We start from the raw sequence: 19,154 nt of genomic DNA, 5'->3' as shown, positions 1-19,154 counted from the left end.
CCGAGCCGCCAGGGGGCGCGGTTCCTCAGCGCGCCCTCAGCAACCGCGCGTGCGCACTGCGGGGGCGGGCTCGAGCCATGGCGGAGGGCCCGCAGCCGAAGAGGAAGCGGGAGGAGGAGGAGGAGAAAAATGGCGGGACCGACACTCAAGGCGGCGCCACCGCCGCCTTCACGCTGTCGGACCTGCGGGTGCGACGCGTCCTGCGGGAGTCGGCGCGGGACAAGATCGTGTTCCTGCACGCGGAGGTACCGAGGGGGGGGCGGTAGCGCCCGCCGCCATTTTGCCCGCTGAGGGCACGGCCCCGCCCCGGCAGCACGCGCCGCCAGCCCCGGCCACTCCCGCTCATCCCGGCCTGGGCCCGAGCCGCTTCTCCAGCCTGGCCATGCCCAAACCAGGCCAGGCTGGCGGCTGCAGACCTCATTGCAACCCTCTTTTTTGTTGGTATAATTCGGTGCTTTTGGATTCAAGCGGGGTTGGTAGGTAAAGTGGCACTAGGCTGCAAGCAGCATGCTGACTCTGGGACTGTAAATAATACACCTATTAAAGGAGAATTTGTTAGATTGGGATTCTTGAGATTATCTGTGCATGGCGTGGAAACCATGCACCTGCTTCGGCCCCTGTCTCCTGAAGATGTGCATCCGAGCAGGAGATGGGGATATGAAAGACTCGGGACTCTTTGGTCTTGAGGCAGTGGGTTGCTGCAGTAACTGAACTGGGCACAGACCTCCTGCTCTGCCCTGTGGGTGTGTCAGGAAAATCCACAAACACTGGAGGTTTCTGTCCAAAAAGGAGATAGAGGAGTTCTTCGACTTTATTTGAATAAAGGCAGAGTCCACTGGGCCACATGCCCACAGGGTTTTCTCTCGAGGTTTCAGAGCCTCCCTTTTATTCCAACTCCTGGCTGCATCTTGCCCTCTTCCTTTCCCCGTTGGCTGAACTACCAGGAAGGTACAGCCTTCCTGAACCACCTACCCCATATCCTTCCTTAAACCTGACATTTTTCCCCGAAGTTCAGGCTTGTGCAGACCCTTGTCTCTTCCAGGAGCCAAACTGCCCAAAGTCAGAGGCATAAAGATCCATCAAATTGTTTGTAAAGGCATTAGCACACATCTCTCTTCTCAGGTGTGGTGGGGTTGGGAGCCCCAGGTGAGCCCCAGTGCTCTGCCCAGTTGGTGTGGTGAGGCCTCACCTGGTTTTGTACAGACAGGAGTGATGTTGGGGGATATTCCACACCCAGCACCTCCCAAAACCAGCACGCTGATGCCACTGGATTGGGGGCTGTGGTTCCTTGGAGCAGGACAGCAGTAAGTGCCCCCTGCCCCAGAACTTGCCCCTGACTATGATGCAAATCCCCATGCCTGCCTTTGCCCTCTTTGTGGGAAGCGTCAAAGGTGAAATTGGTGCTGTGGGTCAGCAGGAAGCCTGGGAGCATCCGGGGAGGTGCAGATGGGCTGAGTCATTGCCCACATCCCCTGCTCCCCCAAAAACCACCTGTGTTCCCTGATGGGGAGCAAATTCCTACTGTGCTTCCGGGCAAATGTGCTGTTTATTTTTGGATGGGTGTCTGGCCTGCAAGGGGGTTTGGGCATAAGGACTGGGGGGCTGCAAGGTGTCTGCCATGATCCCTGACCTCTGGCTGTCCACCCTGTGCTGGATCTGTGTTTGCTGATGACTTTATCCATTTGTATTCCAGAGGATTGGTCTCTCTGGAGAGGGCACAGATGCTGTAGTCATCCTGGAAAAGACTCCTTTCCAGGAGGAGAAGATCCCAGACCTGCTGAAGAAGCCCATGAATGCAGAGCTGCAGATGCACAATGACATTTACTGTACCTTCTACCTGAGCCCTCCCCCGGAGCTGAGTGGTGAGTGCCCTCAGCCCTGCTCAGGGGTCCTGGGAGGGCAGCTGGGATGCCAGGATATGGTTCCTGCCCATTCCAGAGGGGAGGAGGCAGTGGGATGGGCAGGGTGCCACTGCTGGACCTGGCTGTGCCACCCTGGTTGTGGTTCAGTGACAGCAGCACACCTGGCCCAGGCGGGGAGGTCAGTGTGTTGTTGCCCCATCCCCCTGCTGATTTCACACGTCTTTGTTACAAAACTTTTAATAATCAAGTATGACAAGGACAGATGTGGAGAGGACTCTGGTCCCAGTGTGAAGGTGTCCTGCAGTGGTGGTGCTTTCTAGCTGCCAGTGGAAAGCAGGGCTGGTCTTTGAGCACTTCAGTTTAATCACAGAATCTCAGACTGTTTTGGGTTGGAAGGGACCTTAAAGCTTTTCCTGTTCCATCCCTCTGCCATGGGCAGGGGCACCTTCCACTATGCCAGGTTGCTCCCAGCCCCATCCAGCCTTGAGCACTCCCAGGGATCCAGGGGCAGCCACAGCTGCTCTGGGCACCCTGTGCCAGGGCCTCCCACCCTCACAGGGAACAATTCCTTCCCAATATCCCATCCAGCCCTGCCCTCTGGCACTGGGAAACCAATCTCCCTTCTCCTGTCCCTCCAGGCCCTTGTCCCCAGTCCCTCTTCAGCTCTCAGGGAGCCCCTCTAAGGTCTCTCCAGAGCCTTTTCCTCTCTCAGCTGAACACCTTCAGCTCTCCCAGCTTGTCTCCATGGCAGAGCTGCTCCAATCCTCAGAGCATCTCCATGGCCTCCTCTGGACTTGCTCCAGTGGCACCATGTTCTTCCTGTGCTAAGGACCCCAGACCTGGAGGCAGCTCTGCAGGTGAGGTGTCACCTGAGTGGAGCAGAATCACCTTTCACTGTGTGAATGCTGGTATGTGTTTAAATTCTGGAAGTGCAGTGATAAATTCCCTGTCAATGCTTTCATAAACACAGTAGCAGCCAAACGTGTTTAATAGTCAGAATTAATCTGAGTGCCTTAAGTAAGGTATTGTTGTAGGGCCAAGTTAAATTTTCAGGATGTTTGATATGCCTTCCCAAAAATGCTCTTGTTTTAGCTCTGTTCCCATGATGTAGGAGGGAGCACTGTCTGGATCTGTCAGCTTGAGTTGTGCAAAACTCCTTTTCTCCTGTGAAGGACTCCAAATTAAACATTTTGTTGTTACAGTGAGTTTCAGTCAGAGGAAAGCACCATAACACCACGGGAGTTGTTGGAAGACGTTAAAGCTCCTCTTTCTTAGCTGAGAAAGCTGCTGTTTGGGTGCCTGTTGTATTCCAGCCCAGCAGGAGTTGCAGTGATTCCCACGAGGTGGCATTGCAAGACTGAAATCCCCTGGGCTGCCTCCAGCTCAGCCGTGCTGGCCTTTGCTTTCCTTGCTGCTCCCTGCTGCAGCGCTGTGTAACTCCACATTGCTCTGATAACAGAATTCCTTATTTTGTTTAAGGCTTGTGCCAGGTGTGAAACCCCTCCTGCATGTTTGAATGCGGAAGAAGCCTCTGGCTTTCTTCTGCCAAGCTTTATCTTTTTAATGACTTTTAAATATGTCTTTGAAAGGTAAGTTTTTGCAGAAGTAGTACACAGTGGTGCATTTTTGCTTCCCACCCTTCTCCTTGGCACTCCTCAAGTTGCTCTGGATGCTGAGCAGCCCCACACAGGGGATCAGGAGGGGGCTGTAGACCCTGGAGCTGCTGTCCAGGCTCCCCGAGTGGGAGTGGAGAGCAAGGAGCTTTCTTCTTTTGAAGCCATTAGCAGCAAATAGCTGTTTGGTGGGCACATTGCAGGAGCTGCTGGTGGGCAAGGAAACAGCCCTTTGTCAGGAGGGGAAGGAAATTACCCTTTGAAACTGAGTCACTGCCCAATGATGCGGTTGACATGAGGAATGAGACTTAAAAACCTGAACAGGAGGAGTTGCCTGTAAAGCTTTAATCAGGGTTTGACCTGGGATGGTGACCCATGGAGCCCTTGCACAGGGTTTGTCGACTCTTTATGATGCCTTGAGAGTTGCAGCGTTAGAGTTACAGGGTTTTATCCCCTGGTCCTTGCAAGTTTACACTTGGGTACAAGATACAGTAAAATATTTTGTAGAAAAGACCAGACTTTGACATGAAGCAGTTTCATGGAACAGTCCTGTCTTGTGGTGTTGTGGGATGAAGGAATTCACCTGGGGGATTTCATAACACCCTGGGCAGCTGAGCCCTGCCACGCTCAGCCTCTTGCTTTCCGAGGTAAGCTAGACCTTGAGACAGAGGAAGTGGTGACTCTAGGTGACTTGTGCTGACACTATGAGGAGCTGCTTCCAGAGTATTTTTCAATGCTGCCTCTGTGGTCCCAGGGACCTGGGGCTCTTCATTCAGCTGGAAGTGGAGACTTCATTCACTCTTTTCTCATGTGTGTGTTGAAGAGAGTCAGGTGCTGCTCCCTCTGTGCAGTCAATCCAGCACAGGCCCTGTGCAATGATGACTTTTTTTATGGTGACACAGGGAAAGGGAGGCCAAAGCATGTTACTTGAGCAAATGACTCCTCTCTGACCTCAGAAGAGACATTTCACTCGGGGAAGATGAATTTTAACTCTGATGAGATTTTTAGGTCTGGGAGCACACCAGTGTGAAGGCGGCACCAGATGAGTCTTGCTCATCTCACTGATTTTACTGCACTTGTCAAGGCTAAAATGGGAAATAACATTTGCAGACAAGCCAGTAATGGTCAGAGATTGAAGAGCAACTCAAACCCCTGGACTGAGGAGAGGTGAATTTGTGGGGAGTAGTGTGTCAGAGCTGATGTGACTGTGCTGCTGCCAAAGGCAGGTATGTGCAACTTATTTTAAGGCCACTTTCTGGATCTTGCCTTAATTTAAGAGGCAGGTTAAATCTAGATGTGAGATGAACCCCCAGCTTTGGCTTTCCCCTATAGGGAGAGCAGGGGCTGATTTCACAGAAATGGAAACATTTCAACCTGCCAGAGGTTGGATTGCAAAAGCTAGATGGTTCAATATACACATTCCCTGATAACATCTAGTTCCTTACACCCATTTACCAAGGAGAGCTTGATATTTGTGGCAAAAAGCAGCCTCTTTGTGCCTGGCTGCTGTGGGACTGTGTTTCTCCAAAGCTGTGCTGGTGTGATTTAAGGGCTTTTATCAGTCCTCTAAAGAGTGATAGGCTGAAGCTTATTAAAAACCTCTTAAAACAAGCACAAGGGGAGAAGCTCTGGTTCCATTCTCCAACATGAAGTGGAGAAATTGTGGGGAAAATGGGAGAGTGTGGAAGGAAAGTTTTCAGTCATGCAGGAAGCAATCCACATCCTAAAAAGAGTCTGGTTTCAGGCAGTGAGGAGCTGGAGAAACTTGCAGGAGCTGCAGTGGGAAGGCTGGTTCTTCTCCCGGCGTTTCCTTGCTTTGGCTGCCTCTGGGGTTTGACCAGCCAAGGAAACTTTCTTGCATTTACACTTAAATAAAAAGCTTGAGCCTGAAGCTATGGGAGCACGTGGGATGGTTTGGAGGATGGTGGGGGGTGTCACTGTACTTTGCTCTGTGTTTTGCAGGGGTGGTAAACTGCAACTTTCCCCTTTGCAGTGCCTGTTGCAGCTGAAGTTCACTGAGCCCCCCAGATCCTCCTGGCATGAGCCCCAGGGGCCAGGCAGCCTTAGCTGAGTCCCTGGCAGCGTGCTTGGCTTGCCCTGGCATGTGCTTGCCTTGGAAACTGTGAGCTCTTGCAGGCTTTATCCTTTGCAGCTTTAATTCATTCACTAAAGAGTGCCCCAGCTGTTTGGGACAAAGCTGTGGGCATACCTGGCTGGGGCTGGGCTGGAATCCGGTGTTCCCATGTGACCCCTGTGCAGTTGTGATCATAAAACCAGACAGGTTTTATGCAGGGGAGACAGGGACACAGTTCATGCAGGGGAGATTGTGTGTTACAGATTTACTTAGGGCATTATATATTTAATTAGGGCTGCATCCAAGATGCTGTCTTGCTACTTGCTGGTGGGAAGACAGAGCTGGGTGCAGCAGGAACTCTTCCTTGCAGAGGAAAAGAAAACCTGCAAGGGTGCAAGTGTTGACCTGCTTGTTGTTCCTTGGCCTTGGCACCTTCCTGCACCTAATGGTCAGGTTGATTAGGGAGCTTATTAACGAGAGCTCCGCTTCGTGCTAGCAAAATGAGGAAACTGCACCCCTGTCCAAAAGGAGAAATACATTGTGCCTGCCTTGTGTGCTTCTCCTGGCTCCCTGGCAGGTTAAAGCTGTCTAAAACAAGCTGACAGTAGGTCTTAATGCTGCAGTGGGATGGGAGAAGAGAGTGTGAGGCCTCTCCTCACTGATGTGCTGACGGCAGGGGGATTTTGGCAGAGCCTGGGGACAGTGTGGCACAGAATGGGGGATGAGGCATCATTAGTGAGCTTGGTGTGCCCTTTCCTACCTGCACAAGATCTCTCTGCCCATATTTTGTCCTCTCCTTCTGACAGCAGTTGTCTCCAGCCCTTTTTCCCTTAAGTTCCCCAGATGGTGTTCTGATTTTCCTTTTATCTTGGGTTGTGTTTTCCTCTCTTGTTTTTAGCAGGAGGGGAGAAGTGCGTGCCTGGTCAATCTGAGCCTCCTTTTCTCCTGGGCAGTTTCCCAGCACTGTGGTGTTTCCCCTCAAATGCCTGCTGTAGAATGACCAGCCTGTGCAGTTGTTCTCTGCCTCCTGCTCATCCAGGTTCCTTCAATTAAACCTCCTGACTTTTTATAACCTCCAGTTAGTTGACGGTCAGTCTTGTGTTCCAGAATAAACCACAGATGCTGTGTGGTGGCCCCGGGCCGGCATTCAGGAACGGGCTGGCTGATGTGACTCAGATGTGAGCAGAGACAATTCCTGATGCTTCAGCCAGCTTAGAAACCCACATCACGTGTCCAGCAGTTCCCTACCCCTGTTTCCAGGCCAGGGCAGGTTTTGGGTGCCCCACGGCCTACGTGCTGCTCCGGTGCACACGGAGCCTGCCAGGAGCTGACTTGGAAACCAGAGCGTGGCCGTGTGCCAGCACTGGAAAGATTTTGGGGCGAGCCTGGTCTCGCTGTGGATGTTTCTTGCAGCTGAGCCCAGGCTCAGCTGTGACTTTGCATCCTGTGTGTGGCTCCTGTGTCAGGCTCTGAGCAGGTATCAAAAGCCTCTCTGGCTGCAGTGATTGATACTAATTTGCATCGCTGGGGCATTTTGGGGTTGATGAGACCTTTAGAAGGGAAATAATCGTAAGTGAACCACAGCCTTTCCCCTGCCTCCCCTTCCAAACATCTGCTCGGCTGCAGCTGCACATTAAGGAGTTCTATGATCTCTCATTTAAAACACCCTGAGTTCTCTCCCCACCATGAGCAGCCACCCCCCAACTGGGGAGGTGCCAGGGTGGTGCATTGTGAGTTCCTGCACCCCCACGCACTGTGGTTATCACCACCCAGCACTGAGGGGCTTCTGCTGCAGTTCTTGCTCTATTTTTGGGGTATAAAATCAAATTGTGAAAGTTTCAGCCTGAGGCTGGCTTTGGCATTTTATCTTTTGCCTTTTTTGTTTTTTCCCCAGTGCTTTGCTGATCTTTTTAAGTGAGGAGAGCTACAGCCTTGTATTTTTTCTTTGGTATTACATCATCCTGCTAGGAGTGCTAATTGAGTCCTGGAAAACAACCTTGTTTGAACATGTGTATGGTGGGAATCAGACCAGACTGCCCTTGTGGTTTGCATTTTCATATTTCATGTTACCAGCATTTTCCTGTGGATTTCATTAAGCTGGGTTTGGCATGGAATGAAAAGACAGAGTCTCTCAGATTGTGCAGCGCTGACCTGAAAAAAACAGAAAGCAGAAAACTAAAAAAGACTCAAACCATCCTAAATCCTGGCTCTGTGAACAAATAGGTGTTTATATTCAGTGTCTAGCTAGCCTGTATACATACTTAAGGCACGAAGCACAACTTTGGTGCCCCTTGTCTGCAGCCCCTGGTTTTCTGTGGCAGACCCTGGGCACAGACTGCAGTGTTCACAGTGCCCTGGTCACTCACCTCAGTCTGGTCTGCCTGGGGCTTGCTCAGGCTCATGGGGCTTTTCTCTTTCCTGCACTGAAGTTTATAGCACCTCTGAGTCAGCTGGGAAGGGAAAGACACTCCTGTGCCCTTGGAGCACCTTGGAGCTGTGGCAGGCTCTGTATCTCACATCCAATCTTGGCCAAAGACGGATGTTTTCCGTGTGTTTTAGCCCTGTGGGTAGGATTTACTGCTGCCGACATCACAGCTGCCAGGTTGACAAGGTGAGCACTTGCATCCTGTTCAATGCCACAGAAATTGTGCAGCAAAGTTCTAATCTTGAGGCAAACAGAAAATGCTTTCTTTTGTCAGGGTAAATGATGAAATGCTTTTTGTGGGCAGAGGGTCACTCAGCCCTCTTCCCCTGGCTCATCCTGAGCTGTGTTGACCTATCAGCTCATGTTGCTTGCTCTGGATCTGTCCCTGTGCCCTTGACTTTTTTGCGTCCTGTACTTGGGGCTCAAGGCCAAGCACTCTGACTGAGCTCTGGGAAGAAGCTGCTCCTTGGAGTTCGTCTGGGTTTGTGGCTGGATGAAGTTACTGGGTGCGTCCAGTGAGCTTTGAATTTAAGTATGAAGAAGATGTGTCTCTGTCCCCAGGGTCATGTTTCTGTCCTGCTTGTTGACTGCACAGAAACACTGCCCTGGGAGCCCCACCTCTGCCCCGATGTTGCTAATAGGCAGGAAAGAATGAGTGTGGAAAAACTCAGACAGCAAACTCCTCCACCTGAACTGGAAGGAGAGGCCCTGGCTATGCCATTGGCTGTTTCTTCCTCCAGAAAAGCAGCAGCAGTGCAGGAGGTTAAAGCACTTGTTTGCTTTCCATGTCCATTCTCCCTCACCCTCTCTTCAAAATGTCTTGGTGTGGCATTTTTTGGAAGGGAAAACAGATTTGTTGGGGACTAAAGGAAGCAACGTGGGTGATAATTCAGTCAACGTGTTTGTTCCTAGAGATCAAAGCCACAGTGGTGTACCCTGCCACGGAGAAACACATCCAGAAATATCTCCGTCAGGAAGTGCACCTCATCCGTGAAACCTGGGAGGATTACAAGAACATAACCCTGCCCTTCATCCAGTCCCAGAGCTTCAGCATCCAGGTATGGGTACCACACCCTCTCCTGCAGACAATGATGTCTTTGGTCTCCTCCTTCAAAACACTGCTGCCAGAAGGCTTTTCTGAAGCCAGGCTGGAGAGCTGGGAGTGTTCTGCCCCATCTCCCTGGTGGTTGAGTTGCCAGCTCTGTGGTGCTGTCCCCTCTTATTTGGTTGGCTGGGACATCCTTTTCCAGCTCTGCAGAAAAATGTTTGCCTTGGAGCTGTACTTCAAGTTGCTTTTCCCAAGGTTTCTGGAGAAACTCTGAATTTTTTTCTCCTTTCCAAGGTTGGCTTCCTGGGGCATTGGTGCAGTTTGCTGGGCTTCTTAGGAGTCTCTGAGTTGTTGTGGAAATGGAAAGGCATAGATTGTGTTTGTATTCCTGCATCACAGCTCATTCCTCCTGCCATTCAGCCCCTCAGTCCATATTCCATATGGTAAAACTGTTACTTTCAGTGTGCTACTTGCTCCAAGCAGCCCCAGCTTTTTCCTTTGCCTTATCATTTTTCACTGTTCCTCTCTTTCCCCTTTAGAGAGCAAAGGAATACAAGTCTGTAGGGATCAATTCATGCCAGCCTTTGCAGAAGGGGGAATAAACCAAATCCTGGGGCTGCTGAGGCTCTCCATTCAAAATAACTCCCCAAAACTAACCAGGAGCCTTGGATGCCCCCCATTCCCCCATCTTTCCTGCTGCCTTAAACTGCAGCACTTGCAGAGAAAGCCAAGTATGATTCCACCGGGCCACAGCCTTTGTGGAATATTTTCTCTGTGCTTTTGCTCCCAAATCTTTTATGTTTCCTGGTGTAGCAACTACCTTTAGGAACTGCCTGAGCTCTCACTCTGCTTCTTCCCCCAAATGCTTGTGAGCTGGTTTCAGTACATGGAAACATGTTCCTGGTGACCATCAGGAGCATCTGCTGAGAAATCCTGGTCAGTCCTTGACTTCTGGGATTTAATAATGCAGTTCCTTGTCTTTATCCAACTGGTTTTGACAAGTGGAAAGGGAAATGTGAGGGGTGACAGAAATACCAGGGGACTACAGAGGCGTCTGTGTTTCCTGCTGGAGGATACAAAGCATGGATGCTTTCAGGATAATGGTTTTATTGTGGTGCCAGTCTCTGGACATGTGTTCTGCTTGCTGGGCTTGTCCTGGGAGCAGCAGGAGCAGTCAGCCAAGGACCTGCCCATCACGAGGCAGCCTTGGGTTTAAAATTCAGCTCATCTGATCAGTGACCTTATTTAGGGCACTGATAGCTTGGCACTTGTGATCAGAGCAGGCATGAAAACCCCAGCAAAAGGCAAATGTCCATTTTCTGCTGAGCTTCCCCCTGAACTTTCCTCCCAGGGTTATAGAACAGGGTGAGCTTGTGCTGTGCTTTTGAGAGTAGCTTGAAGAATCCAATCTCTAAAATGATGCTGAAGAGAAAAGATAGCAGTTAAAGCAAAAAATTCCAGATCAAGGGACAAGAAGTAGTTTTTTCCCTCCAGATGTATTCAGGTCAGTTTGCAGCAATCCTAAGTGTTGATTAGATTAATTAAACTCTTGATGGATTTCCCCCAGAGTGTCTGGTGTGCACAGCACCTCCAGCCCAGATCATCTGGTTTATTTGTGAAACTGGCTGCACCTTCCCTACCCATCTGGGGCAGTCAGAATATTTCAGGCCTATATTTGGTGGGGAAAATGATGTTTCCAAACATTTTCAGCTTCCAAGTTTTAGCAATTTCCTGCTGCCTTGTGTTACCACCTTCCAGGGACGTGGCTGAGGATTCTCTTACTAGCCCAGTAGTTAAGCTAGGCTTAAGCTGGAGCATAACATGCATTTTGGAAATGTAAGGGATGCTGGAGCTGAGGCTGGGAGCCAGGGAGAGCAAAGATACTTTCCTCTGGTCTTAGTCTGTCACTTATCCCTGGTGTCCTCCATTTCCATAACTCTTCTCTGAATGGTGCTTTGCCTTGCAGGAGGAGCGAGGGGGATAACCAGAGCAGGGATTACAGGCAGGCTGGAGGCTGGAACCTTAAGTGTGGAAGAAGAAGAGTGGTGAGCTGTTTTCTGATCAGCCAGGGAGCCAAGAGACATGCATTGCCCGAAAAAATACAGGCCTTTCGTATCCCTGTAGTGAGCTGCCAGCAGCCAGAGCTACATCCAACTCTGCTCCTTCCTCTTTGAATAGGGAACAAAATCAGCTGAGTTCCCTTCCCAGACCTGTTTGTAAAGATTTTGCTGCAGCCTGGGGAGTAAAAAAGATGTAAACAGCCTCATGGTGCTGCAAGAGGTGTGTGCTGAGCCCCACAGGAGCTGGGTTCCACTGCTTTTTACTGAAGTGATCATAATATTCTGGAGTTTATTGGTTGGTGAAGTGTTTTATGGCTAATTGATTACAAATTATTTGGTCATCTTCAAATGAAATCAGTTTATTTTATAATATATTCCAGTTGCAGAGAATGTGCAGTAATCCATCTTGGGCTAAATACACCTTGAGATGTTGGTTTTTTAATTCTCTGCTGATTTATAAATCACATATTTCTCTTTCAGTGGGTGTATAATATCCTGGAGAAGAAAGCTGAGGCTGATAGAATCATCCATGAAAACCCAGATCCTTCCAATGGCTTTGTTCTGGTTCCAGATTTAAAGTGGAATCAAAACCAGGTTGGTTTGCCCCTCTAATGCTGCCTGTCAGAATGTAATCCAGAGGAAATGTTCACTTTCAGACTACTAAGAGCATCCTGAGAGAGTCTGAGTAGGTTTCTGTGCACACTGCTGTTAGTGATGGCATTGCCAGCGCCTTTCAGCACAAGCTGATCAGGGATGCTGCAGGCCCAAGCTGTTCTCTCTGCTGCTGAGATGTATTTATTAGGTTCACTTCCATATCTGCCCAAATGTTGTCAGGATGTGTCCAAACCAAAATCCTGTGTATTTGTTCTGCTGAACTTGTCTGGTTTTTTCGCAAGCCTTGACTTGAGGTGCAAACCAGGCAGCTGTGTTGTTTTTGGTTGCTTCAATTAACTCTCCTCTACAGCGTTAAGCAGATGGTTCTTGGCTGATGAGCAGCTGCTTTACCCCTTGTGGGAGTGGCCACTTGGTGAAAGTGATTTTTAAGACCAGGCTGTAATTCTAAATTGAGAATTATTCTTTTGGTTCTGGTTCCCTTTCATGCTTTAAATCTGGGGAGGTGTAGTTCCATACACACACCCTTCCCATGAAGTTGGTGGCATCAAAAAAAGTTCCCATTGTGTTTCTGATCCTCATATGCTTCTGCAGGGGGCACGTGGGGAGAGTTGCTGTATGATTAAGACTTAGAAATGGAAATTAAAACTCAAAAAAATAGGAACACAAGGCTGCTGGTGGGCAGCTCCATCCTGTGCCTGTGCAGGGAGCAGCTGTTTGTGGTGCGGAACTGAGTTGTCTCGGGGAGTCCCTGCAGGCTGGTGTCTGCTCCCAGTGAATTCCTGGCACATCACTGACTCCAAAAATCCCCTGTCAAGTGGTAACTAAGCTCTGATTTCCATTTGGTCACCAGAGGCACAGCCTTCTTCCTGATGAGATTTTGCAGCACAGGGGATACATATCCAGCTTGTAGGATGTGCCCTGTTCAGTGCCCTCACAGTGGGGCAATATTTGGGGATCCTAAAGCAAGCAGCATCTTGTCCCTTTCCTGGCTGTGAGTCAAGCCTTGCTGGAAATCCTTGTGTGCTGCAACCAAGCTTTGCAACTCACATGGGGATTGGGCTAAAATCATAGATGGGCTAAAATTTGGGCTTTGGCTTTCTCTAGAGACCTGCTGCATCCATATCTCCCAGCTGGCATGGTCAGGGAGTGCTTCAGTGGTAGGATTTGTCCTCAGGGGAGGTTTCTCCATGTTCCTGTTGGCTCTTGGAGTGCTGAACAGGATCTTCTGGACTTCTCCATAGCTGCTGGGCTGCTGTCTGCATCCCAGTCATCCCTGGGGCTATCCAGGCCCTTTGCACTGCTGATCTCCTTCCCAGGCAGGCCAGGCAGCATCCAGGCTGCCTTTGAGCCAAGGAATTTCTTCTTGGCTGTGGGTGGCACTGAGCCAGAGCTGATCGGGACAGCCTGGGAACACCGGTTCCTTCTGCCACATCCCACCTGGCAGGCAAGGCTGCTGAATGAAATCAGGGAAGTGAGATACAGCTCCCAGCAGGACTCTCTGAGCCCTCCCTCAGAAGTCCTTCCAGCAGTGTGGCCTCACACTCCTTTAGTCTCCTTGGCCTACAGATCCTGTGAATTCACCTCCATTATTTCAGACTAATGGATGGGGACAAATTTCTCTTTAGCACTGTGAAATCTGCTGGCCTCAGCCTTCTGGGTGCTGCTGCCCAACCTTGATAATAATTTGAATTGGTTTCTTGGGCTGTTTTAAAAAATGATTTATTTATTTATTTTACTTTTTTTTTGGTGTGTTTTTTTTTCTTCCACATCTTTTGAGTTGGTTTCAAATCTGCAGGAGCCCTGAGGCATAGCCTGAAGCAATGCCTGGCATGACATCATTCCAGGCCTTTTTAGCAACAGGCTTATTTGTTTCAAACAGCAACATGCAGATGTTGTTCTAAGAAGAGCTGTTTGCTTTTCCTCTCAACAGCCAGCCTGGAGCCAAAGAGCACAAGCTGATACACTGTCTTTTTCTGGAGCTGTGCATGGGAATCAAGTGGAACCATGATCATGGCTGTTAGGGCTGGCTGCAGGAGCAGCTCTGTGCTTCAGAAGCCCTGTGAAGGGTCCTGAGAGCATCCTTTGAGACAAGCATCTATTTCCAAAGAGCTGCATTGTGTTTCTCACAGCCCTGGAGAGATCTGCTGGATCTCAAATATCCAAACCCTTTGCTTTCCAGTGTTTATATCATAAAGTCACTAACAGAGCTGGAGGTGACTGGGATTTTTATTTTTATTTTTTTAAAGTGTAATGATCCGCAGCTTTGTGTCATGTTAAACATTGAACGTGCTGAGCGCTTCGGGGAATGCCAAAGGGCTGTCTGAGAGCTGCTCAAGGGACATATTTTAACTGCCCTGGGTTTGTACAGTGAACAATTAGGTCTTGAAAGTTGTTATTTATAGAACTGATGTGACTCAAAAGTGGCCAGTTGTTTGCATAGTGGAAAAGTAGAGAGCTTATCACTGGGGAAATTTTCAGTTTCAGCCACTGTCGTTCCCTGTAAATGCTCATGTGAGCATGCTGCAGATCAACCATCACTGAGAGACCTGTGGGGTGTGCATGGGGGGTGCTGGCAGGGGTTTAGTGACCCCACATATCTGGGTGGGTGCCTGCACTTGGTCTCCAGCCTCAGTCACACAGAGAAAGCATTTTTGAGTCGCTCAGGAAGATGTGAAGGTGGAAGGGCAGCACTGAGTGCAGTGCTCACAGTGGGAGAGGGCTGGTCTCTCCACCTGCCTCTAAAGCTGAGAGGGTATTTGTGATCCCACTGTTTATGGGTTGGGATGAGGCTGTTCTCTTCTGGTCATTTCTGGACAAAACCCAGATTCTCCAGAAATGATGCTTTGAGGTGCAGTGGGATTGTGGGTGAGCACATCTTGTACTGGGAGATTCAGCCCAGTGTGGGTGTTGAGAACAAGTATCCCTGTATGGCACAAGAATCCCTTTATAACACAAATATCCCCATGTGGCATAAATATCCCTTTATAACACAAATATCCCTGTGTGGCACAAGAATCCCTGTGTAACTCAAGTATCCCTGTATGGCACAACTCTCCCTGTGCAGCACAAGTGTTCCTGTATGGCACCAGGATCCCTAAATAACAGCCTGGGAAGCTGTGAATGGTGTGTCAGGTCCAAAGCACTGCTGCCTCTTTCTGTGTCCCCTCCATCCCCTCCTGTGTCTCTGCAGCTGGATGATCTGTACCTGATCGCCCTCGTGCACCGCCGGGAGATCAAATCTCTGAGGGATCTCACAGCTGAGCACCTCCCGCTGCTGAGGAACGTCCTGCAGGAAGGGAAGGTGAGTGTGAGGCTGGTCCCACGCTGCCTGGGCCAGGGAGAGCTCGGCTGTCTCTGCAAAGGCACTCCCTGGGTTTTCTGGCACAGCATCTGCCTGGGGACCGCTCCTCAGGAGATAAGTCATGAAACAGGGCTGTGTTGCCCTCTCTGCCCAGACACCCTGGCTGCTGCTCTCCATCAGCATCTTCCCCAGATCATGCCACATCCAGGTGCTGTAGGAATCCTCTACACTTCCTGTTAGCAGTGAGCTCTTCATATTAACAACCCTGTCCTGATCCCTTGCCTCTTCTCACCGGCTGATGTGTTTTTCTGCAGGGTGTCTTTGGGAGATGGATGTGCAGTAGTTTCTCTTTCCTTCACTGTGTTAGAATTTGGGAAGTAATTGCACTAGGGAAGGTGGGAGATTAATTAAGAGATTAGTCAGGGGATTGCAGTGAGCAGAGCCAGTGTTCTGGAGTTTGCCATTGCTGTTGATAGCTTTAATTACACTGGCTGGTAACGGATCCCTGTTACTTTTCCAATGAGTTGGAGTGATAAGGGTGAAAGGGAAAATGATAGGGGTGGATAGCACATCCCATCGTGGAGACATAAAAGTGGGGCAGCTGGAGGCCTTGCTCTGTCCCTGCAGAGGCTGAAATGGAGGATGGGGATGAGCTCTGTCCTTCCAAATTTCCCCCTTCCCCTTGCTGTGAGGAAGCTGAGCTCCCTTTTACCTTTCTCTGTCTTCCCTGCCATCCAGGGCTGCTCTTTCCCATCCATCCCAAGGTTTTGCCGGTGCTGATCTCTCTGTTTCTCCTCTGCAGGAGGCCATAGTGAAGCGCTTTGGCGTGTCTGGCTCCCAGCTGCGGATCTACCTGCACTACCAGCCCTCCTACCAGCACCTGCACGTGCATTTCACTGCCCTGGGCTACGACGCACCGGGCAGCTCCGTGGAGAGAGCCCATCTCCTGGCTGATGTCATTGACAACCTGGCCATGGACTCCATGTACTACCAGAAACGGGCTCTGACCTTCCCCCTGCGGGCTGATGAGCCCCTGTTTAAGAAATTCCAGGAGGCAGGAAAAGTGTGAGGAGGCAGAGGCTTTTGTATCATTTTTTTTTTTTTTAAATAAATACCCATTTTTGGGCTTTTTTTTCTAAGGTTGTGTTCCTCTTATGTTTTTAATCTCTGTTTTTGTACAAGGTGGGGCTGATGATCCTTTGCTATGGAAACCGTGTTGTCTGTTCAAGTCCATTAAAATATTGATTGAATAAACCCCTTTGAGTGTGCTGCATTTTACCTCAGACTGGGCACCTGTGGGCTGCAGTGAGCAGAGGGGTTTGGGTGGGAGTGGCTGTGTGTATCCATCTTTTCCACCCACATGTCAGCCCAAATAGGGTAGTAGGTAGATGGACAGGTCCAAAAAACCCTGCTGTCCTCAGAAAGCTTCATGTGTTTCCTACAGATTTACCCTTGGGAGTGAGATTGTTGCTTTCCTCGAGCAGGGAGGGGTGCCTTGCTTCAAAGAACTCCAGTGACTAACCCGAGTCCTCACCCTTCCTGTCTGGCTGTGTGGAGACAAGTGCTGTGTGCTGCCTGATCCCCAGCCCGAGAGACATCACCCCTCTGCTGCTCCTTCGTCATCTGTGTCTGAAACAGCCTCGTGAGCAGGGCAGCCCCTTTCTGACAGAGGCTGCTCAAGGGTTTGCAAGAATTGTGGGTTAAAGCCCCCCAAAAATAAATAATAGTGCTCTTCCTTCTGCTAAGGTGGTGGCAGGATGGGAAAGTGCCAGGAGTTGGATTCAATGATCCATTGTGGTGAAAGACCCAATTTCTCTGTATGCAGGGAGCTTGCCATTGGTTAGACTGCTAACCTGGCAGCTTCTCCAATGAGCACCAACCTCTGAAAACTTCATGAGTTCTTGGTGCCAAAAAGGGCTCTGGTTTCTGGTTGGTAACCAGGGATGTAATTGCAGGAATCATCTTGCTGCTACCCCAATTCTTTGCTCCTTTCCACACCCTGAGCTCTAAGAGGGTTTTTTTTTGCTGATGGGGGGAAAATCCAGATGTGATTTATTTTTTTCCAGCCTGCTGGCTCTGCCAGAGTGCAGCCTGGAGCTGGCTGGAGCAAAGTGGCATCATTGAAGCTGCCCTGGGGCTCTGCTCATCCCATTTATAAATATTCAGGTCAGGCAGCTCCCTGGTGCCTTTCAGCAGCAGGGAGAGGCAGAGCAACTGGATACAGCCACCTTCCCTTATTTCTCTGCAGAAATTCCCATTTCCTGGGTGAACAGTTGGGCTTGATAACCTTAGAGGTATTTTCCATATTATTGGAGTCCAGAGGTGCAATCCATAGTAAGAAAGCTGCAGTCATCTGCTTCAGGAGCCTTTCCCTCTTGCTTCAGCTGTACCCACCTCCCAAGCAGAGCAGAGCAGTTGATCTGGGGAGCTGGGCATGGTCAGCAGGGTTGCCTGTCCCATGGCTCTCCCTTTCCCTAGGTTTTAAATTGCTAAGGGACAGGGATGATTTTTTTTTCCATACCAAAGCATTTTCTCTGCCAAGGGGGAGCTTGGTCTCCTTTGGTGAGGAAACATCCCAATTTTACCTCCACCCAGGCCAGCCCAGGAATGGAGACAGTTAAAAAACACACAAACCCATCCTGTCTCCAACGAAGTCTCCCTGGTCCTCAGGTATTGAAAAAACACCCTCAGTCTTGAAAACAGCCTCTCAGAGGGCTGTGACGGACAACCAAGCAGCTCATCTTCCACAGACCATCTGCCTGGCTCCTGCTGGACAAATCATTTTCCTGGGAGACTGCACTGGAGAGCAGGGGGGTGCACAGGACCTGGGATGGAGGCTGTCTCTGCCTGTCCCAAGAGAAGGGGTCAGGGGGGAGCATTCCGATGGATCTGGAGCCTTCTAGGGATTAATGGAGGTCCTGGGGCTGGGCCTGCAAAGCCAGATGGCATTCCCAGGCTTGGCTTGAGGAAGGGTGAGCCTGAGGTGACCCAGGACAAAGCCAGCTTGTGCTGGGCATGAATCGCCACATTCTTGTCCCTCTGGAGCAGATGCTGCGAGCCTGGCTGAGAGCATCCCCTTCCTGCTTTCTGAACAGATCCTGCTCGTCCAGCTCCTGCTTTGGCCTCGTCACCCTTTTGGGAGCATTTTGGCTGTGGTGTGATGGGTGGCACAGCCTCTGCCCATGCCCTGGTGGGGCAGGACACCAGTCCTGTCCTGCACTGGGCAGCCACAGCGTTCCCCAAACCCTTCTGTCGGTGTGAGTTCTGAGCTTGTTACAAATTCACTTCTCAAACAGCCAGCATTTTCCCCCCTCTTTTTTTCTCCAAATTACTCAGCACTCATCATGCTGAATTAATCCAACTGGCAATTTATCCTTTGTAAGTTAAATATTAGGGCAGGGTGTAGTCATTAACAGTGACAAAAAGCCCAGCAAAGGCTCCTGGCACTCTGCTACGGCAGCAAATTTATTCCCATTTTCTGGTGGGCTTTAAACCCCTGCTGTCTGCTGAGGCTGTGGTGGCCACAGGAAGCTCGTGGCTGGATTTTGTATCCACCCAAGACAACACAGGTACCTTGTGGCTGCTCCATGGATGCAAGCAGGTGTTCTGAGATTCCTGCAGGATGGACACAGCTGGTGTCCAACATTTCATATGGGATCACCATTGCTTCCCCAAACCTTGGTGATGCTTGAGCCACAGCACTGTGACCTCCTGGCACAGAGGTCCAAGCAATCCCTGATCCTGGATTTGCATCTCTGCAAGGGCTTTTCTTCTGCTCCCAGTCCTGTTGATGTTGCTATGGGGGGATGCTGGGGGTGGAGACCATCACCCCAAAACGAGCCCATCCATCATCACCAGCAGCTGCTGGGGACTGAGAAGATCTTGGGAAGCAAAACTTTGCAACCTCTTTTAATATTCTGTCTTGGGGCCACAGCAAAAATAGACATTTGGGATGCATTATTATTGCTGGAGCTTGAATGCTGTTTATTATTTTCAGATGCAATAAACCAAGCAGTGGAACCCATGAGACTGAAGGGTCAAAATGTCCTTCAAGCAAATCCCTGCCGAGCTGTGGCCCCACTAATTATCCCAGATTGTCTACAAGCCTGTGGCAATTAAAACCTAATTACAACGAGTTTGCCTGTCACCACGGGTA

General features: G+C 50.1%; 1 protein-coding gene across 5 annotated transcripts; it reads left to right on the top strand.

Annotated features, from left to right (window-relative positions):
* Positions 1-73: 73 nt before the first annotated feature.
* DCPS (decapping enzyme, scavenger) lies at positions 74-16,099 on the top strand. 5 transcript variants are annotated; one of them, XM_058856886.1, is made up of 8 exons: positions 74-245; positions 1,694-1,862; positions 8,887-9,032; positions 9,317-9,465; positions 10,989-11,067; positions 11,563-11,676; positions 14,888-14,998; positions 15,801-16,099. In XM_058856886.1, exons 1-8 carry the CDS (start codon positions 78-80, stop codon positions 16,065-16,067), a joined length of 1,203 nt encoding a protein of 400 aa, XP_058712869.1. In that variant the 5' UTR covers positions 74-77; the 3' UTR covers positions 16,068-16,099. The 5 variants fall into 5 exon arrangements, with proteins under 5 accessions (XP_058712869.1, XP_058712868.1, XP_058712873.1 ...); XM_058856885.1 differs by having other exon boundaries at positions 14,762-14,998; XM_058856888.1 differs by lacking the exon at positions 74-245 and adding an exon at positions 259-476 and having other exon boundaries at positions 14,762-14,998.
* The last annotated feature ends 3,055 nt before the right edge of the window (positions 16,100-19,154 follow it).

The sequence above is a fragment of the Poecile atricapillus genome, chromosome 25, assembly GCF_030490865.1.
Source record: "Poecile atricapillus isolate bPoeAtr1 chromosome 25, bPoeAtr1.hap1, whole genome shotgun sequence".
NCBI lineage: Eukaryota > Metazoa > Chordata > Aves > Passeriformes > Paridae > Poecile > Poecile atricapillus.
The sequence above is the reverse complement of the archived record's forward strand: the minus strand, read 5'-3'. Positions and strand labels throughout refer to the sequence as shown.